This window comes from Orussus abietinus, unplaced genomic scaffold (assembly GCF_000612105.2).
Source record: "Orussus abietinus isolate OABI.00-Male unplaced genomic scaffold, Oabi_2.0 scaffold117, whole genome shotgun sequence".
Classification (NCBI taxonomy): Eukaryota; Metazoa; Arthropoda; class Insecta; order Hymenoptera; family Orussidae; genus Orussus; species Orussus abietinus.
Genome location: NW_019394287.1, coordinates 1 through 23,202, shown reverse-complemented (window position 1 = coordinate 23,202; position 23,202 = coordinate 1). Strand labels below are relative to the sequence as shown.

At 40.9% G+C, this 23,202-nt stretch overlaps 5 protein-coding genes across 12 annotated transcripts; 2 read left to right on the top strand and 3 right to left on the bottom strand.

Annotated features, from left to right (window-relative positions):
* Positions 1–7,339: 7,339 nt before the first annotated feature.
* Positions 7,340–12,089, top strand: LOC105702790 (NGFI-A-binding protein homolog). Of its 3 annotated transcripts, none has more exons than XM_012430630.1 (10): positions 7,340–8,446; positions 8,526–8,663; positions 8,760–9,055; positions 9,214–9,423; positions 9,566–9,792; positions 10,016–10,124; positions 10,810–10,880; positions 11,090–11,201; positions 11,307–11,363; positions 11,491–12,089. In XM_012430630.1, exons 1-10 carry the CDS (start codon positions 8,398–8,400, stop codon positions 11,596–11,598), a joined length of 1,377 nt encoding a protein of 458 aa, XP_012286053.1. In that variant the 5' UTR covers positions 7,340–8,397; the 3' UTR covers positions 11,599–12,089. The 3 variants fall into 3 exon arrangements, 2 of the variants coding, with proteins under 2 accessions (XP_012286053.1, XP_012286052.1); XM_012430629.1 differs by having other exon boundaries at positions 9,566–9,816; XR_001104313.1 differs by lacking the exon at positions 11,491–12,089 and having other exon boundaries at positions 9,566–9,816; positions 11,095–11,201.
* Positions 12,090–12,092: 3 nt separating this feature from the next.
* Positions 12,093–13,045, bottom strand: LOC111674443. Its single transcript, XM_023434967.1, is given in 3 exon segments — positions 12,093–12,298; positions 12,375–12,564; positions 12,689–13,045. Coding segments are annotated over 3 exon segments (702 nt in total). The 5' UTR covers positions 13,027–13,045; the 3' UTR covers positions 12,093–12,124.
* Positions 13,046–13,205: 160 nt separating this feature from the next.
* On the bottom strand, positions 13,206–15,672 carry LOC105702791 (mitochondrial intermembrane space import and assembly protein 40-B). 6 transcript variants are annotated; one of them, XM_023434964.1, is made up of 5 exons: positions 15,497–15,672; positions 14,391–14,703; positions 13,728–14,239; positions 13,393–13,521; positions 13,206–13,306 (listed from the first exon to the last, which is right to left on the bottom strand). In XM_023434964.1, the coding sequence occupies exons 3-5, from the start codon at positions 14,211–14,213 to the stop codon at positions 13,265–13,267; spliced, it is 657 nt and encodes a 218-aa protein (XP_023290732.1). In that variant the 5' UTR covers positions 14,214–14,239; positions 14,391–14,703; positions 15,497–15,672; the 3' UTR covers positions 13,206–13,264. The 6 variants fall into 6 exon arrangements, with proteins under 6 accessions (XP_023290732.1, XP_023290733.1, XP_012286054.1 ...); XM_023434965.1 differs by lacking the exon at positions 15,497–15,672 and adding an exon at positions 15,385–15,444; XM_012430631.2 differs by lacking the exon at positions 15,497–15,672 and adding an exon at positions 14,992–15,304.
* A 183-nt stretch (positions 15,673–15,855) lies between these two features.
* On the top strand, positions 15,856–17,875 carry LOC105702789 (methylosome subunit pICln). Its single transcript, XM_012430627.2, has 6 exons — positions 15,856–16,138; positions 16,364–16,489; positions 16,628–16,773; positions 17,083–17,253; positions 17,402–17,494; positions 17,581–17,875. Exons 2-6 carry the CDS (start codon positions 16,371–16,373, stop codon positions 17,664–17,666), a joined length of 615 nt encoding a protein of 204 aa, XP_012286050.1. The 5' UTR covers positions 15,856–16,138; positions 16,364–16,370; the 3' UTR covers positions 17,667–17,875.
* Positions 17,876–18,032: 157 nt separating this feature from the next.
* Positions 18,033–23,056, bottom strand: LOC105702788 (regulator of nonsense transcripts 2). The gene has a single exon (XM_012430626.1). It carries the CDS (start codon positions 22,823–22,825, stop codon positions 19,382–19,384), a length of 3,444 nt encoding a protein of 1,147 aa, XP_012286049.1. The 5' UTR covers positions 22,826–23,056; the 3' UTR covers positions 18,033–19,381.
* Positions 23,057–23,202: the final 146 nt, after the last annotated feature.

Here is a 23,202-nt window from a genome sequence, read left to right as displayed (position 1 = left end):
GGGAAACTTGATCGACATCGGTAAAGATTTTCCTAAATACCTACGATGCTGACGTTCGTTTTTATATTGACAGCTGTGTCGAATTATATTTTGTATTGTACTAAATGGCATACTGCACCTGTCGTTTTCGTACAATAATTACAAAGAAACCGAAGTAAAACTCCAATAACCATCTAGATTCCAAGTTCCTGAGGCCCTAATTGACTGCAGAGGGACCCCCTGTGCCATCTATGGTTTCCGTGTCAACTAAATTTTCACTCCGGGAGCTCGTATTACCATCGTTTTAGTATAGAAACGCATGACACTTTTTTTGCCTTGATCCCGTTCAAATGCGAGTTTCTTGATTACCAGAATGTTCTAAATTGTCATTCAATTGTCCTGACCCTTTCGTTTCCCATATCAGACCCTTCAATAAGTGTATATCAATTAAAATATGAGAGTCGACTTTTGGCGTTGTCTCTTTATACCACTTCATGATTGGTACACGTTGTAAAAGAATCCACCGTCATAACAAGAAATTTTACTTAGCGCAACAAACGTGAACATTTGAAAATGGACCGGAAACATTTTTGTTATATCGACAACCAAAAAACGATTACTTCCCCGGGGCAACACAAATTCCATTCACAGTTGCAATATTCTATTCTAGCAACGGCAAATTGTATATCGCTCGTTCGTTCGAGTAGCGCTGGCATCATTAGATCAGCGAAAATCTGAGATCCTGAGTTCCGATTCTAAGGTTATTTTTTGTAGAGCCGACTATTGGCGTTACGTCTTCCGATACTACTTCATGAGGTAGTAGACCTCTTCTGGCTTTTAAATATTCGCAATATCGGGTCAATCGGGATTCTCTGCACCTTCGTTCGGGTTGGTCTTACCCTTTTGGTTTTTCTCCTCCGCGCATAGATAAAGGGTGAGAACGAGGCTCTGGGGGTACAGGTGAGAGGGCTCGGACCGCAGGGGCGAAGGCGCACATCTCCCTTTGGGATTATCGCTCGGTTAGAACAAAAAACCTCCAGCTCGCCCCTTTTCGGCCGGAGGACTCTCCCCCGACCCGCTCTTGAAAAAAACCGCCCCTCGGTGCCGGGGAGGGAAGAGACTGCAGCTTCTTTAATTTATTCGCGACCTGCCTTGTGGGAACGTTCTTTGGGGCCCCGGCGAGACGATTGTGAGAGGAAAGGACGGAAAGCAGAAAAAAGCCATGGGAACGGCAATTAAGCCCGCGTCCCGATATCAGTTCGCGACCTGAGACCCAAGGGGTTCCATCTCGCTTTTTTCCCCTGCTTCCAGTCAGGCCTGACTACCTAAGTTCGCGTCACTTCCCAAGAAATCCGGCGCAAGGAATGCGAACGTCTTCGGCACCTCCGGATGACGCTAAATGTTCCTAGAAATACGTAAGCATCGTCAATCCGAAGAAAAACATCAACGCGCCACTAATTTCCCATGGACAAGAATTTTAAAAATTAGCGTACTTGAATTTCGACCACTTTCCAGAAAAATCAACAAAGCGTTTCGCCTTTGGTATTCCGAAATGACGTTAACTGTTACCAGGAATTTGCAATCTCATGGCTCGTCCAAAAATGCCGCTGTTAATTTGTTACTTTCGATACAGTCTATTTTAATTTGAAACGATATCTTTAATTTTCGCAGCTATTTCAAGTTAAATTAGAAGCTGGGGAATAACGTACCGTCCGCTGGAAAACATTTTGGGAACGGTAGACATTTTTCCAGAGGGTGCCGAGAGGTGCCCATGTTGTGTCCGCCATTTTTCTAAACCTACCCCTGCGGTCGAAGGTTTAAAGGAGGGGTGGAATTTGAAAAGTTCCGACGAAGGTGTGGCCGGGGTTAGTTTCGGGGGAGAGTTTCGTGGGTCGTACCCCACGATTCCGACTTAGGGAATTCGGTCCCGACCTATAGGGTTGTTCCAGCCAACCCCTAAATTCGTGTACCCCCTTTTGCGACCCTTTCCTGGGAAGCAACTGTCGGCCTGGAAAAAATGTCCTCCATTGCCGTTCGTTATTAAAATTACTCTCAACGGTCCTCTGTTTACCGTTGCAGCAATTACAATATGATTAAACAACCCCTCGCATTTTTAAATCGCTCCATCTTCCGGCAAAAAAAGAAACGAACGATTTCTTCCTCTCTCTCGCTGATTCGCAATTCTTCCTTGAAATTTCGAAAGTCCAACGAGCCCATCTCTAAAACACCTTTTCGGATCCGTTGGCCATCGACGCCCTCCAGGGCTCCGCGAGTGGCCTGGGAATATCGGTGCCATTAATTAAAAAAAACTCACAGACGGGAGTTTCTTCTCGATCCCGGGACGTTTCTTAAGGGGTGACTGGTCCAAAGTGCAGGAGGTGGTGGGAGGTCGAAGAGGGCGGTAGGGGGGCCGGTAAACGCGGCGGAAGGGCGGCGGAGGGGAGGGCCAGCGGCGACTCAGTCCATCTGCCCGATGTTTTGTCCGGGCGGGAGCACCGAGCAAAAACTCACCTAACCCTTCCTTGATTACAATGCCCGCAAAAAGCGAAATACTAACCGCCGCCGCGCGAACGGGCGCTCCTAAGAAACTAGACCCGTTTTTGCGCCGTCGCGCCCGGCTTCGTGAAGTATCGGACAAAGAACGCACCTACTCGCCGTGGCCCGGCGATTCTGCCAGGAAGCGAAAATGCGTCGGACATCTTTCTGGAACTCGTCGATTTCCCCGAAATAAAGCCGGACCGACGAGGCTTAATGCGCGTCCTACGATGTCGGCACGTTTTGCGAAGGAACGCCAAAGATTTCGTACACACCCGCGGTGAATTTACTCACCTTTAGTGAAAATGAACGCACACCCACCCGCGCCCGTCCTCATCTCTGCGCAGCAGCGCTCCTGGCGGCCGCGCGGCGAACTACGCCGCGCGCCTCGACGACGCGACGCCGCACATGAGCGAAAATGAGGAAAAACTTGATCAAAACTATTTATCTGCCTGAATGGCAAATCCTTCTGTTTTAATATTGTATTTCATCAGTTTTATCTTAATTCTTTCATTGTTCAGGAAGCAAAATTAACAAATGAAAAATTAACCAAAGGAGAACACCCTAACGAAATGTATCCATATTTAAAGTCCTTTTAACTTTTTAAATTTTATACCTTATCGTTGTTTTGTATATTTTTCAGTTCTAAAACTCTATTGCTAAATGTAAAATTGTACACACGTTAAATATCAGAAACGGGGAATTAAGGGATCAATAACGTGCATTACGAAAATACCTTCCTTCATTCTACTGGTACAAGGACAGCATGTATCACCAGCCAATGCCTTTTAATTTAAACGAACAATAGGATAAGCTAAAGATTCTCGCTTGAAACCCCGCGGAATATTCCTGAATTCATAACTTTTTCAGTAATTGAAAATAAAATGTTAGAATACCTCATTGGAATAAAGTAATAATTAGATGCGATAATAAAAACTGTTTAACCAATATAAAATACACTTTAAGAGGTATAAAATATTCTACGATTCTCCAGCAATATTCTACAATTTACGGAATTGGACAGAGACAGTTTAAAAAAATAAATCACGCTTACTCGAACTTTGTAAAATTTTTCTTCTTACAGGCCGATGTCAATAATCGTTCGAATGTCAATTTTAGATTGACGTCCCGATCCGTACATAACAATTAGGCTTCCGTCCTTTTGGCAATAAATGTCCGAATTACTCCTCTGTCCAATCTGAAGATCACTAATTTCAAAATACAATTTTCATTTTTGAGGTTTTGGCCAGTTTTTCCGACATTTTTACCAATGTGCGCCGTCACGTGATATCCACCTGATAACGACTAGATTTATTCTACTCAAGCGTGAAGTATATTACACCCTTCTGTTTATAAATAGAAAATAATAAATCCAATTAGAAATTTGATATTAAACTGGGTCAAGTCTCAAGAATTTGAACACAAATGCCAAATTAATTATTCCGTAACAATTTTTACGTGTTTATATGTGCACTGAAAGACGTTAACCCCGCGAATACATATATCATATATCTGAAGAATCCGCCATATTGAAAACATAAAATTCTAAACAATTTTGAATACATGCGCCAAATTAATCCATTGTTCCTTAAAATATTTTCATGTTTACGTATGTGCTCAAAGCAATGTAAAAGTGACGTCGAAGGGGTTTTGTTTATAAAATTTTTCTTCCAACTCGGTTTACCGAAAAGTTTGAAACGTTACAACGTGAATACGGAGATTATAAGGAAGATCTTGAAACTCATGAAATTTCGATTCCTTTCAAATTTGTTTATATGTATTTTAAAAATAGTTTTTAAAAAATGAAATTTCACGAATTTCAGAACCTATCTTAGGGTCTCCATATTCACGTTTTNTGTTTATATGTATTTTAAAAATAGTTTATAAAAAATGAAATTTCGCGAGTTTCAGGACCTACTTTAGGGTCTCCATATTCACGTTTTAAAGTATGAAACTATTTGAGACACCCGGTTCGTAGAAAAGTTTTATGAACGATTGAGCTTTCGGAAGCCGCTTTCACATCCCCTTAAAGACATTTATAATTTAGCAGAAGCCGTATATCGTCCACCTGGGGCATTCTTCATATTGGACCCGTAATTTACTGATTTTCTACGATTTTCTCCGGTAAGCTACTCTCTTACGTAACATACGTGAAAAACCTCGAAAAACGCGAAATTACCCAACCCTGAATAAGGGTTCTAATTTAATCGTATTGGCGAATTAGATATTCGGCCGAAGACATGGAGTTGAGCCCTAGTCGGTAGTCGGAGTACCGATAGAACGATAGGACGATAGGACCTAATTTGCCTTGGATTTTATAAAATTGCCCGAGGAGCAAGAAAATCGGGCGCAGTCCCAGCCGCACAGTTCCGCCAGTTCTTATCTCATGCATGCTGCGAACGGTTAAAAATCCCTCAATCAGGCGCATTAATACCGCTCGGAACTCGACTTCCCTCGCGCAGAGTGGTTAAGAAATGCCTACCGATACTTTCTACGGGAGATTTACTGCATATTTCCAACGAGCTATTAATCCCGGTGCCTGCACACACCGCGTCGTTTTATTGACCAACGAACTTCCTGGTTATTACGGACTATTTTAAGGCAACCAAACGCAACCAATGCATATCTTGGCAACACTTTTACGAAGAAGTGCCATTCACCGAGAGCGCCGAGGGAGTGCCTCCAGGGTGGAAGACTGAGAAATTGAACGAAATTTGAGATAGCCGCCCTTCCGCACGATTTATTAATTGATACCTTGGACAGAGGGTGTCCTAATAGATGTCGATTTTGATTTAGAGCTAGGGGGAAGGGGGCGAATTTTCACTCCTTCGAATCTCCCTCGATCGGATCTTCCACCGGAGTGACGCACCTCGCGATCGCTCGCGAAGATGGCGATCCGATCTGGGTCCCGGACGGTCGGAGGGGATCAGGTTTTCTCCCCACGTCTTGGGACCGCGTGCCGGGAGAGACGACTGGAAATGACCCGGCCTCGCATCGCGTTCCCGTGTGATAAAAACGGAGCCCCGTGCCAAAAAAGTCGTTATGTAAATGACAGACTAGACGGACAGGCCGATCGCCGCGTACCCGAGCTCGCGTCAGTCTCTTGGCAGGACTAGCTCTTTAGGAAAAGGGGAGGAAAATCGACCTAACCTCCAAACGCGGAGTCACTTCCATCCGGGTAGCGCCCGCCCTCTCGCCGAAACGGACGAGCAGCGTTCGTTACGTCAGATCAAAATTAATGGAACGGGGGAATAAATTACGGTGAGAAAGGAGTTACATCTTTATTAAGTACAGCATCCAACCATGAACTTAACCTAAATCCACCATAACCTATCGCGACCTTTAGTTTATCGAAGATGGACTGCACTTCGGTTCCACCGTATCTCTCTTAGGTATCACCCATACGTGATTTTCCTATACGTGGGCATCGTGCCGCGTCGGATGCCCACTATCGCCGATGGCGCGGTTCGCCCTAATTTCCACCGTCTGATCGGTACTCTCCTCCCTCGGCCGGGCATACCCAGGGATAGGTGCGTTCTTTTCGAACCTCTCCCGAGCGGGTTCGCAAAAATCTCACCAGGAGCGTAGCACTCGGCGGGCCCTGCGGGGCGCGCTCTCGTATAAGCGTGAGACCGGGCCCCGGCTCGTAATAAGACCCGACGTCCAGTTTTTTCGCCCGCCCTCTCCCCTCGGCCTACGCCGGCCCTCTCCCGCAGCCGCCGACCCGGTATTAATTTATACGCGGTACGTGTGTGCACGCCGGGCAGCGCGCCGCTTTTTCTCGCAGTTCCTCGAAATTTGCAAGAAACTAGTCGAGCACCCTGACCGCTCGCCTGCCTCTCGCGGACTGACCGGCCGCTGGGCCCGGCGCGGAGTGGGGGAGAGCCGGCCCACGTGAGGGGCGGAAGCCGGGTGGGTGGTGGGGGAGGGTGACACGCTACGCGGCCGGAGGGAGTGTTTGCAGGGATGGGTAGGTATAATACGTCATGTAATATGCTTTTCTACGTGTATATTGCACCGTATAATACCTCCCTAATTTTCTAAGCGAGCGCGAAGTATATTATGTTCTACTTTTAAATATAAAATATTGAATTCAGTTAGAAATTTGGTATTAAACGGTGTTAAGGTGATATGAAAGCCTATATATATCGAAAGGTCAAATCGTTGGGGAAAGTATTCTTCAAATTGGGTATACCGATTCGTTTCAACTTTTACCACGTGAATATGGAGGCCCCAAAGTACGTCCTTAAACTCATGAAATTTCATTTTTCATCCAAAATTTGTTTATTTATCACGGACTAGAACCACCATGGCATGGTCCAGGCACGTTTTCGATGTTTTACGCTCTTTGAAGACTTAGAATAAGAAATGAAGAGTTTCAGGACCTACCTCGAATAATGTAGAATACCGCAGAAATGAAATATCACAGACTCAGGTAGGAAAATATGGAAAATACTTTCACCAACGATTGCCAGAGAATGCTGGCTTGTCTCGGGGCTAACACGTGTTTTTAGAACAAAAATTTAGTTGCAGCTAAACGTCACAGATGGCGACGTTGGTCCTAAACAGTCGTTAGAATAATGAATTCACGGTATTTCGACAGTTTTACGTCGATCTCTTCATCATTACTTTACCGAAATGACATATGGAACGCTTCAGTCCGTATAATTCTCAACATAGACCGTAAAAGACTTGAACTTAAATATAAATGTCGGGAACGGGACGCGCCAGCTTATGTTCCCACTTGAATATTCAAAATTACGTTCCCACCAAAACGAGAATGGGTGAAATTTAATTTCTCGACCTCGATTAAATTTCTCAGCGCCTTTCATATCATCTGAACGATTTCCCACGTAAAAGTAGGATTTTTGCTGCGTCTTATGTCGACTTTGAGCGACGTGTGCGAAACGAACGGCGACTCTTCGATCGAAAAACCTGCCATCCCCACTTTACGCTCACTTGCGTTCCCGCGGATGGTGCGCGCGCGCAGCATCGTAATTCCCTTTTTTACCCGCGAAATTTCACCTGCAATCCGCTCGCGGGACGCGCGTTTCGAGTCCGTTACACTCGTGGAAAAAAAAAAACATCTGGGGGGTAAGAAGCGGCGACGCGAGGAAGAAACGCGGGATATGCCCCGCACAGTCGGATGTGTGGAAGGTAATGTGGGGATATGTTGCAACGGCGAGGTATGGAACTAGCAAGAAAGGGTAATACGTGAGATATTCTTTGGGAAGAATTCCCGGTTTTTGCCTCCTATCGATAACCGATCTCCGGCTTCTTAACAAGTGCACTTTAATAAAGTGCCCCGAGGGGGACCGAAAGAAACGTCCGCGGTAAATCACTCGATAATTTATTTTATCATCCCCCTACCTAGCGGGAGTTAAGATTACTTTAAGCGTACTTTCTTACGTTGCAATACGACACGAGAATTAAATACTCGATTGTTTAGCGACCCCTTTGCGGTGGCACGTGAGATGAGCTCGCGAGTACGTCGCAATCCCGCTTGTTACAAGAAAGACTCGAGTTCTTGCGTTTAAGGAGCGTAATGACGCTCATCCTCCGGTCTAAGGCCGAAGTCTCGAGCATACAGGTGGCTGTGCCCCCTAGTTGTTAATTTTTTTTTCATGGGTCTATAAATCCCGAAGAATAAATAAATCCATCCAATGCCTCAAGAATCACGGTCGTACCCTCCATGCGCCGCACGAACTCCAGCTCCAGAGCCCTCTCTGTACTTTTCTGGTTAATAAAATTGATACACTGGGATTATGATCGCCGCACCTCAAGTCCACTCGAGGAGTCACGTGTAATTATTCCGGTCGTCATTTTTCAGTGGTGCAAACGTCGGTCCCCCAGAACGAGGCCGAGCTGCAGCTCTACAGAGTAATGCAACGCGCCTCCCTTCTAGGGTACTACGACACTCTTCTGGAAATGGGTGAGTTGAAGATTAGATCTCAATCATGGTCTGAAAAATGAATGACTACGGTAATTCACTAATGATTTACCGAAACCAGGTGGTGACGACGTGCAGCAGCTCTGCGACGCCGGCGAGGAGGAGTTTCTGGAGATCATGGCCTTGGTCGGCATGGCCAGCAAGCCGCTTCACGTGAGGAGACTTCAGAAAGCTCTTCAAGAGTGGCTGACAAATCCTGGTACCTCGACCTGGCGTACTTTGTGCATCGAGCCGTGACAAATCCTCCGTAGTATAACTTTTAAGTGTAATCATTCCGAATTACCGGGCTTTCCAGCCTTGTTTCAGACTCCGGTCGTGCCGCCCAGTGCCACCTGTAAGACCACCACCGTGGGGTTCCCCTGCGTCAGCCCGAGGCCCCAAGTGAACTCAAGCTTCCAGGCAATCTCGCAGACGCCGGCGCCCTACGTCGCAACGCACGTTCCGCTGACGCCTCTACCCTGCCGTAGTGCCAGTCCCGTTGTGCCTGTTACTCCCGTTATTGCCCCCGTGGCCTCTTCCACCTTCAGGCAGAGCCCCAGCCCCAACGCGCCTCCACCTTACGCGGCCTCGCACAGCCCTGGGATACTCCAGGTAATTCCTGCACACCCGACGTCGATCCATCGAGTCCCTAAATGAATGGAATAAAAATTAGCGATTCTTCTTTATGAAGGAACGGTTAAGTCCGAAATGTCTTTAGGATGTTTCTAGAAATGTAATCGATTGAATTAAGAGAAGGATTCGGCGAGCAGGTTGGCACGTGCGAGTCGTCCTGCGGAAGTGGAACGACGCCCAGCCCCAGCGCAGGTGGAGCACCTGCGAGCCCCACGCAACCCACGCCAACGTTGCTGCAGTCGCAGGTGCAACGGCTGGCCGAAGCTGCGGAGAGATTGGCCGCCACGATACGACCCCTCGACCCCAAGCCGCATAACGTGAAGAAGAAGATATGCAAGAATCTCGAGGTGCGCTTTCCCTCTTTCCCGTGGGTAGATGGACGGTATTTTGATGACGGAATAGTCTCTTTTGCGATGTTTTACGGGGCTCCGATCGGATACTCGGAGTCGAAAGGCGGTTCGGTTGAGGAACTCGTTCCGTTTCTTTAAGATGGTGATGGCCATGCCTGACAGCGACCCTAGGAGGATGGAGGAAATCCGGAAGTATGCCGCAATATACGGGAGGTTCGACTGCAAAAGGAAACCGGAGAAGCCGCTGACGTTGCACGAGGTGTCGGTGAACGAGGCTGCGGCCCAGATCTGCAGATTCGTGCCGGCCCTGCTCACCAGGAGGGACGAGCTCTTCCCCTTGGCGAGACGAGTCGTCAGGGATTCCGGGTACCATTACTCTAAGAGCCAGTAGTGAGTCTTACCCCTAAGGGCTTCGACTGCGTTGCAGTTATTTCGCATAGCGGCGTAGACTGCGGATTCCTCGATTCGCTCCTCCCTCGTTCGTGCCCGAGGACGCGCATAGGTTCTTTTTTCGCTCCTTCGGTCGGAGGGTTTTGCGTTTTCTGAAAACGGAGGGAAAAATCATGTATTGAATCTTGTTACGTTTTAGCCTGTCCATGACGAGGACTAGGGAGAACGGTGACGAGTCGGAGACCGAACGGTCGAAGAGGCGACATCTCGACCTCAAGGGTGAGGGCGAGGATGAGGACGCGACGCAGGTTAGCTCACCGCGACCCAAAATACAGAAATACACGAACTCCGGACCAGACCTACCAGATTAGCATGGCCACGCTAACTAACCATACTCGCAGCACGTAGCACCATTAATCGCTACTCACAATCTCGCTACCTTGGAGTATAAAAAGGTCAAGTATATCAATGCTACCAATTCGCCCCGTGACCCCGAACCCGCGAAAGCGATGGCGTGAGATGATTCTTGATTCGTCCATGAAGCTGGATGATCGTGTGATATTGGTAGTACTTGACTGAAATGTCTTTGACTTAATTATAGTATGGATCGTTGCGCTAAATAGCGGATTTTTTTTCCATGAATTTTGGTACTACATCGTTACTGTTGCATGATTCTTCTTATAACGGGAAATTAGTATTATTCTTCCGTTTAAAATTTTGTAGCGCTTAATTTTGCATGCATTTATCTTCGTCAAGGTATTCTCACATCTAGCTGGGTTAAATTTGGTTTGTTTATGAATGCGAAATTCCCTGGCTTTGTAGGTAGTATCGCAAAACACGTACCTCGTGACCTTATGCCTTGCGTCTACGGCCAGGAGGCACCGTGTTTGCGTTTGGGATTGGTTGTGGATCCTCGAGTCAAATGACTCTAGCTCTTTCGCGAGCTTTTCAATTTCTGTTTATCCTACTGTCTGTAGCAGTTCCCTTTTCCAGGCCGAGTTGGATCTTCGCTGTTCCGGCGCAGACGTTAATAGTTCCGGTATCAGGAGGCATGGCTCGTCGAGGTGATTATGTTTTATCGACCTTTCTTTGTCGGCTGATCATATTTACTGCTAATAGCGTTACCTTATCAAAATGATTTGAACGTTACTTGTCATTCTTCGTAATAACGACCAGCTGACAAGTTCAAAGCGAGACCGAGGTCCGTCTCTCTCGTTTCACCTCGGTGTCCCCGCAAGTATACAATAATGTTCAGATATTCGCAATATTTCAGTCCAGTTTGGCACAGGAAGAGTAACAACGGTATGTTTGGCACGAGCGTAGAGGAGATCAGTGACTCGGATAGCCAGTTTTCGTTCTCCAACGAGGAATCGTCGTCTCTACACGTGAGTCACTTTTCTTCTATTATTACGTCCGAATGCTGCATGAACGTCTACAGCAATTGACATTTTTTATTAACTATAAATGATCTTTAATATAATTTGTTGCAGGACACGAACGAAGCAGAGGCCGACGTGACGGATAAAGAAAGCGACTTCAACCTGAAGGTCCTGACCCTTGACTATTAAAATAATATTTTTTACTGCATTACCAGTTTCACACGGTTATTTATAGTTTTTTTTTTGGACATGTGTGCGAGAGTTTAGGTTTAATTAGGTGATTATCTTGTTACAGGTAATCGCATCCCGTGGAGATAATATTATTGCGGTGGCAAATCCTGCCCTGATGGATTGCAGCCACACAATAAAGGAGGAGCCTGCAGACGAGAAATCTACGCTGTGATATTACTGTAACGCTGTTATTTCGAGTAGAATTATTAATTCCAATACGATCATTAACATTACAATACGTTCGTAACTATCGTTGTCGCCATCATGATTGTTATCTGCAGCATCATTATCATTGTGTTCAGTGTCATCGTTCTTCTGGCTGCCGTAGTGACCATTATAAAAATTCTTTACTAACGCCGACCGTTGAGATTCAATATCATGACTCGTTTTATTCATTTATCAAAGAAGAAATCGATCTTTCCGTTTGTTACCTAGGTTTAATTTAATATTGACTGTATCCCGTCCGAGAGTTTTGTTAAACTTTGTTCCAGCTGATTGCAATTATATAGAAGTACAGCTGAAATCAAAGGTTCAAGAGTCCAGGTGCCGAATAGCAACCATTGTCAATATGAATTAACGTAAATTATTTTACAGGAAGAGCTGACATTCTTGATCCTATGGTTTTCACGCGAACGTAAATAAAAGACTTTTGTTTTTTTTAAACCCAATATTCTAGATTCTTATCCCGTTATTTATATTCAAGACAGCAATTTGTTCCTAGACCGACGATTTCGTTTGCTACGTAACGTTGAGGCTGATTCAAAAGGTTCTGACGATGGTGTTATTCCTAAATTGTCTTCATTCTTGCTTGGTTGTGGTGGTGGAACATAAACGGCATCCCAGAAATGATTTCCAGCAATGAAATGAATTTCCTAACAATGTAATAGTGTCTGCTATTAATTCAGCTAAATGTTATAATGCCGTTGAATAATAATTTTAAGGACTCACATTTATCTCAGGAAGTATTTGACCCTTCCAGATGAATCCACGAGGTTCCCTGTATGTTACATCCTTGGCTGGCTGATTTTGGATCCATAATGCTTCCATGGAAGAACCGTCGGGAAATGTGTAAATTCCATGTCCGCCCATTCCACTGGTTGCGTCTAAGCTCCCTCTATATTCTGCATCATTGTTGTAACTGTCAAGAGCAAGGATGAATTAGAAACTCTCGAGAATTATGTCTTGACTCCAGACAAGATATATGGATTTATTATTTCCCTGTACGATACATGACACGGTTTTGAAATACGATTTAATATTACCGTATACATAGGTCAGATTGAATTTTATCGTTGTTCCACTTCGCTGTGTACGTTTCGAAGTTTTCAGTAGTGTAGACTCCATATTCTGAGTTGAAGGACATTTTCTTAATCATAAATAGTAGATAAAAGAGGCATTAAGAGAGGGATTATTACAAAAAGACAATTAGACCCGTGCCTTGTTTAACAATATATTGCTTATCCTTGTACACTCGGTACTCCCCTTGATATTTATCTCCGTTATGAAAAGTGAAGTTTCCAACTCCTTTTCTGATATTATAGTCAGCCACTTCTGAAGCACCACGATTCACCGAACCTTTCGATGTGACATGTTGGGCCATGTTGACTTTTGTGCCACGTGCTTCGACAACGATCGCATTTTTTAATTGCCTTTCAACTGGTTCTTTTATTGCGCTGTTCCGCTTTTAAAATTTCGGCGCCCCGTGGTATATTCGTAAATGTTGCACGATGAAGTAACAATGAAATGACAAACATTCATTATTTTTTTATTAATTTCCGTGGCTTATGAAAATTGTATATTACTCTACGTACGTATACTAATTGTATATTAAATATAACTCAACTCTCGAGCACCCACGTTGTAGTTTTGCCTGTATTTGCCTGTATGTAATAACATTTGCGAATAAAATAAATAAGGTATGTGAAAGGTAAAGTCAAAGAGGGCGCCACGAGTGTTTTTCCGTTACCATCAAAAGCGAGCAGTGTCGGTATGCGTACATTTTTAATATGCATACCAAGTGACTGGTATAAACTAAATCTCTATAGTCAGCTTGCATAAATGAACACCAGTTTTTAAATCCAAATGAAATACTGAACTGAAAATAAATGAAAATGTTAAAGACAAGAAATTAAACAGGGATTTCTGGAATTAGAAATTTACGTAAAGTATGGCAAGTACATAGAGTTTATTTTTTACAGGACAAATAAAATAGTGCAATCGTTATGAGAGCATCAACTGACAATAACACTAATAACCGATCATTCGGTTTTAACTACTTAATGCATTTTTAATATTTCCTACTTCTTGTCTGGAGCTTGATGCGACCGATTTGCCTTGTTGCAAGTCTTTCATATCACGTTTTGATACTTCTTTAGTATCGTTAGTTATACGTTCATTGTTTTTCTTAGAGTGATCTTCATTATCTCTTGCAATTGAACGAGAATCATCATCATCATCAAAATCGTCTATATCTGCTTCCTTGCTTCCATATAAAGCTGGATATGCAGACATGCATTCCTGCATTGTTTTAAATGCTTCATAGCACTCGGATCCTTTTGGCTCGCTAGTAGAGTAATGATAACAAGAAAATGCTTCACGGAATTCTAATCCACATGGTCCTGTTGCCATTCCACCTAAGCAAGGGCAGTTCCAATTTATTTCTCCATTTGGTAATAGCAATCCAGGACTGGGTTCTGGTTCAGGAAGATCAATTTTGCTTGGTGTAGCATGATCTTCTTTAGATGCAAAAATGATTGTATCTTTACCCTCCTTTCGTACGATTGGCATATTGAATCTGTATATTAGACAGCTAACTGCAGATATAAGCATCAGAAATTAATTTATATTGCCATGATTGAGTTAACGTACAAATTACAATATGCAATAACATGCAAATTTATTTTCCAAATCGATAAGCTCTAAAAAAAAGAATGTGCCAATTCATTCAAATGCTCAAGTAAATACCTGTTATTCAATAGACTGATGAATATAGGTTCTGCTGTTTGCACTAAGTGAAAGCAAATTTGGAGATGCTTTATGTACGGTATATCTGCAGGGCACGTCGGCGTAGGTATTAGCAAGAGTTAATGCAGCTCTTAAGTGCACGTAACGGTTTGACTCACAGCGTAAAATAAATCTACGATCTAAAGCATTATACTTTAATATATCAACTTTACAGTTAGATCCTTCTTCTCCAAATAATTGTTTAAGAGCTTGCATCACATGTTTCTTCAAAAAAACCACTTCTACCTCTTGCTTTGAATTTTGCAGTAATTCTCTGAAAACAAACAAATTTCCTATTTCACAATTACCTGAATGAAGAGAGAACAGACATATTAAAACAAACATATTATATTTTTAAATATAATGAGTTCTTAAACTTCCGTTCATGCTTTCAGTTGTAATTGTAACCAAGTATTACAAACATAACCGAGTACGGAATGTATCATTAGGTTAGGTTACCGGATCGAAATCATGCTACACTAGAGAATACCTTGAAAATACTAACAGAGACACGTCTAAAAATTGCATATTAGATGAAAATGGCGATTGACACTGCACTCACATTAACTGTCGCTTAATTCACAATAATAATTCGTAGAGCAAGAATATTATTTCATCACGTGAAACTGCGTGAAACTCGCGTGCATGGAAACTAGAGACCAAGAGGTGGGACGAACTGCACAGGGTCTCTTACGGAAGCTCGTGTCCGTAAAAAAAAAGGATACAGAACGTTGTTTGAAATTTTCTCTGCTGGTGGCAGCGCTATCGGTAATGGAACAACATGGAGAACGCAATTTCGTGAATCTCAGACAACGCGGAAAACCTATCAAATTGAAAACTCGGAAAATTTGACGTTCCACTACCTGGAAACTGACATAACTACACTGGTCTTCACTAACGACGAAAAAAACCCTTAAAAACATTGATCAATTCCTAAAAGAAACCATATACCCACAATTCAAATGTTCAATGTTCTGTTTTGCCCCTTTTCCAGATTTAGGTGGATTACTTAACAGGGTCCATTTTTTTTTCACGTCATCATGGTAGTGCATCGCCGCAGAGCTTACCGGACTTGTTGGTAAAAGATGTTAAAAGATGTTATAGGATGTTTGTTATCGCAGAGATGAGTTGGGAGATTGCTCACGGGCAGGGTCGTGCGATCGTGCACTTGCCACCTGATACTCCCCAGTGGCGGCCCAATTCAGAGATGAGGAGGATCCCTGAGTTGGGTCACCACTGGGGATATCAGGTGGCAAGTGCATGAGCCACCCGCATTCTCCACCAAGAGCCCGACTGAATGCGATCGCGCGACCTAGCCCGTGAGCAATCTCCCAACGCATTCTGTAACTATATACATGTTTGACGTGAAAGAGCAGTTATTTATCTATGTATTTTTATGTTTATGATCTTGTAAGGTAATTCGGCTGTGTGGTGTTCATAGGTGGTGTTGCCGATTACCGACATTCGTGTGTTTTGTATCCATAGTATTGGAGATATTGCTGCATCAATTGTGTTTCGCATATTCCCATTAAGTTCGGTATCCCTCTGTAACAATCTTCAAGTAGACTTGTCGAAGAAGATGATTCTCTCTATTTGTGACAGAAAACAAATCCTGAACTTGCATCCATAAGCTGAAATATTAAGCTCTAAATAATTGTCGTTCAGCAACCAGAAGAAATTTTGCTTTTCCAACCGATTTCGATTTTCAGGTATTTACTAACTAATAATTGTTACAAACCTGCGAATGATTTAAAGTAAATGTGAATATAGTAGCGTCATGGATATTAATATTTTTAAACAAGTAATTGTTATATCATTTTCATTCAAAAAGTAAAAAATATTTTATACTGTCATGATAATAAAGTAGAACGGTACATTTGTGTTACAGAATATGATTATTTTATTTTTTCACCTAATGGCACTTCACATTACAGGACAAATATGGTAGTTCTGAGTAATTTCCTGGCACCTCAGGAAGGTATTCGTCATGAGGAACCTGATACAACATTGTACGTTAACGATAGGGAAGTGGGAAAGGGCACTATATATATAGCAGAAAGGTTTGTTTTCTATAGTTTATTATAAATTTTGTTAAGAGTTAATGTGAAATATTGTACTTATCACTGATGTAAATATTATATTACCATGAAAAGGAATAAGTCGTAAGGTAGAAGTGATCGTTACCTGTTTTTTTATAGTTCATTGTCGTGGATTGATACTAATAATCAGCAGGGATTTTCATTGGAATATCCTCATATCTCGATCCATGCAGTCTCGCGAGATGAACAAGTACATTCACGACAGTGTCTGTATATCATGCTTGATACCAAGGTTGATCTGCCAGGTAAATAGTTATGATTAATGGTCATGCTGAATCAAAGATATTTTTGTAATAGTAAAATATTACTTACAAATTTCCTACTAAAGGCACAAAAAAGTTATACATGATCATTTCTTTTTACAATGAGTTGAATAGTTTTATCCTCACTGTATAGATTTACATCAATGGAATCTCAGGCGAATTTGGTTTTTATTTAAATCGCATTATAAGAATTAATATTCTTTCTTTAAATTGTTATTAATACGTAAAATATTTGTACTATATGTATACGTTCTAAGCAATAAGGTGTTGCATATTACGTTATATTCATAGATGTGACATCATCTGAAAACAACAGTCCACCAGATGAAGAAGAGGATTCTGATTCTCCAATGACTGAAATGAGGTTTGCCCCCGATAATATAAATAACTTGGAGGCAATGTTTCAAGCTATGATTGACTGCCAAGCACTTCATCCTGACCCACAAGACAGTTTCTCGGATGGTATTTTAATTACTTAACATATATACTAATAAGTTTGTGTTTCTTATCAAGCTTAATCAATGGACATAGGAATATTGTTGCAATATGATATACTGTTCTTAAGATTACGTTATTGATTTACTAAATATGATCTGGTTCATCCTAATAGCGGAAGAGGACATTTATGAAGATGCAGAAGAAGAAGATGACTTTGAATATTTTGAAGTAGGTGCTGGCGATGCTCCTTACATACTACCATCTGGTAATTACATTTATACTCGTTTGTACTAATACTTTTAATAATAAGAATAGTAAATATAATGTTTTTCATTTTATTTTATTTTTTAGAACAAATGCGCCACAATGGTACCGAAACAGATGAAGCGATGGATGTAGAAACAGGACAATTTGAAGATGCGGAAGAAGATCCGTAAGATACCATGACATAATTCAACACGACTTATATGCTTGTGTCTTTTAGTTTTGTTAACCTCTGTTACTACATTCGCGTATTCGAATAGATACACCCTCTTACTATTATAACATAATGGAGGTTTTATAAACCTTGGAGCACTAAACTTTATTTATATTCATTTTGTACATGATAATAATTTCTTAGACAAAATAAATAGTTAGAAATTGACATTTTTTTTATACTGATCATTTTTAAGTATTCTAATTTTTAGAATATTGTAAAATAATTTTTAAATCATATATAAATGTTGACGCTTGTGAAAGTATCTTGTTTGTTTCCAGTGTACAATAGGATTATAATAATTAATGTTGTCATTGAAAAACAATTTCATAAAGTATTTGTGTTTTATTTGTACTCAGTATTGTTACAAAGAAATTACCTATTTTCGCGTCAAACGTGAAATGCATGTTTTTATGTCACAATTTATATTCCAAATGCAAGTCCTTGCATAAAAGTGCAACATTCTATTATATACAGTCTAGTTACTGTAACGATTTACAACTTCATGTTTAAATATGGGCACTTATCGAAACGAATATTACATGGCCCATATTTTCATAATTGAATTAAATATAGCCAATTATAAGCGTTTTTGAGTTAAATAGGCTACTTTTAGTTCAATAACTTTTCGCTTATCATATTTTGAAGCATTAGAGTAAGTGTACTTACACCTATTATTACCGTTAAATATACTGTCAAAAACAGTCATCAGTATGGAATTCTAAAGATACAGTATTGATCAAATTTATGAATCAAATTAACTAAGTGGTCATAATATCTCGTTTAACAAAAATATTTGTTTAAAGATTAACAAATTTATTCTGCAGCCAACTAGAAATGTTTATTAAAAAAATATCTGCAATGTAACTTTTAAAGGTATTTTAAATACTATATGTACTTGAAACTAATATGTTGCATTGTTAAGATAACTTTTATTCGTAATGTAGTAATTTTTACTAGTGTGTCTAGAACATAACAGGATATTGTACTATTATGCTAAAAGAAAGCAGTAATAGCTATACAGCTATGCATTATTCCTGCAAGAACAACGGTACAAAATAAAACATTCCATTTCATTCATGATTATTTTCTTCAAAGTAACTGAAATATTTAAAAGGAGCAGTAATATTAATGAAAATGTAGAAAATATTGAATGAAAAATACACAAATTAAACGGGGCAGTTTACATAAATATTAAAACATTTTAAGAAAGGATAAACGATCGAGTGACATTTTATAAATCTGCTGCTACCAATTTATTTTGTTAAAGTAGCTCACAGAGGATTATATAATAGTATACTGCAACTATGGATGAAATATTGAAAGTTTCGTGTGACAATTTATCGAACTTGCATTCTCTAATTAAAATTGTGTTCAGTTTACTACACTGCAAACCACTTTATGTATCGTCATATAGCAAAAATTCACAGCAATATTATCAAATGTATGTATTTGAACATGAAAGAAAACGTGGAAAGGTTTCTGCGATAATTCGTTAAAATTTCAGTAAAATTACAACTGGTATTAACATTTACTCAAATAATGACAATTAAAAATGTAAACTTAAATAGTTTTTCAAAATATATCTTCGTTATATATATATGATCTGATGACCTGATGAATCTTCTTATGTACAGAACTCCAGACACTTGTACGTCATTGAAATATGTGCCTTTATCGAATCTTCTTCGAACCAAAAATCAGATCTGCATCTGGTGCTCCTCTAGGATGATTGTATTTCTGTCTCCGTTCTCTGTTCAAATTGACAGTTACTAGTCTTGTACCTTGATTTATTGTTTCTTGATAATCTTCTTCTTCTTGTCTCTCGGTAATATTCAGCGTCAATCGTTTAACTCTTTCCTTTTCTTCTTTCTGCTCTTGTTCGCGGTTTCGCAAGTTCATGGCCAACTCCGAAGATACTGGTACAGCCAGATTCTTGTATTGTTGCTTGTTACCTTTTCTTACCATGAGTACAAAATCTACTGTAGTATTATCAGAGGGTCCTTCTTGCAACTGTTCGTAAGTCTTCTTTGTACTTTTTACATGTAACGGTACTGATATGTCCACTTGCTGAGACTTTACGGAATCTCTCATTCTGTCTTGAATGTTGTCGGACACCATTTTATCAAGTGCAGAAAGGAAGTCATCGTCCTCTGGACAATTTACTCGTTTGGGACCAGATGGCAAAGCAGCATTTAATTCACAAGCATCCATTATTACACCTTCATTGCAACCTTCCGAGAGACTCTGATCTCCCTGAGTATTTTCCTGAGTCCCTGCGTTGTCATCTCTTTCACCATCCATTGTCCATTCCTCTTCTGATTGAGCTTCAGAGTAATCCTCAGATTCTTCAAAGTGCAATTCAGCCATTCCTTTTGCATCACCACTGCCGTTACCTGGAGTCACACTAGGCTCTTCATCCATCTCTGGTATGGTACCCATATCAGATTCTCCTTCGATACGTTCCGCGCCTTCTTCTTTAGAAACATTTGATAAAGTAGGATATAAGGTGTTTCTTAACTCATCGATTGCACACTGTGCTTCTTTATAACTTTGAAATAGTTGCATTTTTGGTCGCAGCATCGCTAATATGTCACGGTACATGTAATCGATTCCAACAGGGAAAGGATTTTCGGTAGTCCAAATAGGATCGTTGTATTTAAACCAATAGTAATTCTGAAAGAATATAAGAAAGTAATCTAATTTCTTTTTGCTGGATCCACCACTGAAGTATTGCCCACACGTCTCCAAGAGTGTACAGACCAATCTAATTCGGAACAGATGATCGGGAGGATCCAGTAACGATGGAGCCGAATAATCCATGCTTACACCAAAAGTAATCAAGAGGTACAAAGTTCTAAATATGTCACCACTTTCTACCATGCGATAGTTATATAATTCACCTAAGTATTTAACCATAGCTATTCTCCTTTGATTGTATTTGGGCAAATTGATTTCCATGCATAGTCTGATATCTTCAAGAACTCCGTCCACTACATATGGTCCTATGGCTTCATAATGAGCAACAAGACCTGCGAGTAAACTTCCAACACATCTAATATTCAGGTACTTCACGTTGTATGCAGCAGTCAAACACTTTATGGCATAAGTGGAAACATTTTCATCCTCCCAGTCTAATTTGCGCATCCACTTCAACACTTTATCTGTGTTTGTTTTAGACAAATCTTGATACAATAATTTTCTTATAAACTCGTGCATAGGTGGTCTTTCTTTTCTTGTGATTCCTCCTGTTGATTCCGGTGGGTTCACAAAATAGTATGCATTTTCAATTATTGTGACATAACGTGAATCAAGAGCAGTTACTGCTTTCTTTCGCATCATTTGCTCCAAATACACTTTAGTTCTTCGGTGTGAGTCAGGCGAGCAAAAAAGAAACCTTCCACAAGTTTCCAACAAATTGCACGCCATTTCTATATGATGATGTGTAAAATCGTGAAGGAGTACTTTTAAGCAGTACAAAGCTTCGATTTTAGAGTACAATTTAAATTTAACGAGTTCACCAATGTATCTTACAACTTTGACCTTTGATTCTATATTGATTTGGTCTTTTTTGCGAACATGATATTTAAAGTCATGTTTTAACATAAGACACAGATCATTTGCAACATCTGGCATAACAGGGTATAAGATTGCTGCAAGACGTGAATAAAATGGCAGTAAGTCTAAGCGAATCCTTGATACCCCAAACAATGCTTTAATCAATTTCTTTTTATTATGTTTTGTGTTAAGATTGATCAGGAAGTCGACGGCAGCATTGTCTATCATTTCTCGATTGACACAATTTGGCAAATGAGTAAGAAAAGCATCCAATAATATTTTGTTACTTATATTGGAAACATGTGGCTCTTCAACATCTGGTTCTGGTTCATCAACCTTTTCTATGTCTTCGAGTTCGTCGAATGTAATTTCTTCATCTAAAGCTTCTTCTGTTATTGGCAGATCAGGTTTTGGAACTTCTTTCAAATAAGAACCAGGAAGGAAGACGGTCAAGTCAGGTAACACTTCATAAAATCTTCTAGTTTCTTCGTCACCCCACATATCCTCCAAACTGCTATTTTCTTCTCCTTCGCTGATTCTCTTTGACGATTCTTCGGTTTCTGCCTTTACTTCGGCATCTACAGGAAGTTCTGGCATAAGCTCATCTAAGGTTTCCGAAAAGTTTTGAACACTAGTCAACAATCGCTCATATGACAACTGTAAGGCCTCCAATTTCTCTTTCCTCTCAGAATTTAATTCACCTCTGGTTTGTAATATCTTACGATTCTGTTTCTCAAAAGCCTGTAACTCCTTGTGTTCTTTCAGTAAATGTTTACACAATGAATTATAATAGTCTCTCAAAAGTAATTTAACATTGTGTTGCTTATCCGGAGAAAGCAACTTACTTTTCGGGACAGCAACATTTAATTTCGTTGCCAATTCTCTGACCCTTTTAGGAACTAGTCCTGCGTAGTCTTCTCCACAATGGCGACAAAAACTCAAGATAATACTTGCATTGTTATGTTCTTCCTTGTCCATGTTAATTAAAACAGTGAGAGCTGAACCGAGCAGTGGTAAACCCTGTTTATGTGTAAAGATACCTGCATTTACAAGTTCTGCATAAAACCTGAGATCTACTCGTAATTTACTAGGATTTGCAATCTTTTCTCCAACTTTCAAAGACAGTACTCGCTGCCAGTTTTCAAAGAAATGCGTTGAGAAATCGGCGTATGTCTGGTGTAAGAAACTGCATGCCTTTATCGCAGGAGAAACATCGTTCATTTTAAGTTTGGCATCGACTAAGGCTGTTGCAACTTCGCTTACATATTTGGTCAAGTTTAAATTTGCCATATCTTTAAGAAGCGTGTCCAATTGGGTGGCACTGAAGTTTTTAAGCTTTTTAACAAAAGTGGTGTTCCTCTTTAAACTGGAATCAAGTTTACTAAAGTACGAGTCTGGTGGGCGCGTAACATTCAAATTGGCCGTGCGAATTTCTTCCTTCGCCGCCAACCGTTGTTCCGCCTCTTTTACGTAGTCTCGTAAAAATTGCGTATCTTCTTCAGAGGGCAATTGGACTGCCTCCTCCTTGCCCTCTTCTGAATTATTAGCGGTTTCCGACATGTCGAGAGTTTCTTTAATTTCTCTAAATTTCAGAAATTGAGGTTAGTTTCATGTCGACATGTCATTATATTCCAAATACCTCGCCGCGCGTTTATCCATTGCGCTAAACTGAATAGAGAATTGAGTCAAACTTTTAATTACTAGTTCAACTGCACTTTTTCAAATATTAGAAAAAACTTCTAATGAGCTCGACTTGAAAAACACGAGCGATAAATCCAGACACCCATAGAATTCTACTGAGCAGGGCAGCATGAACTGTATTGTATTGTATCTTTTTGGACAGAGATGAGTTGGGAGATTGCTCACGGGCAGGGTCGTGCGATCGCATCGTGTGCTGCCCTCTGATTTCGTACGTTAGCTTTCACCGTTTTTTGCCC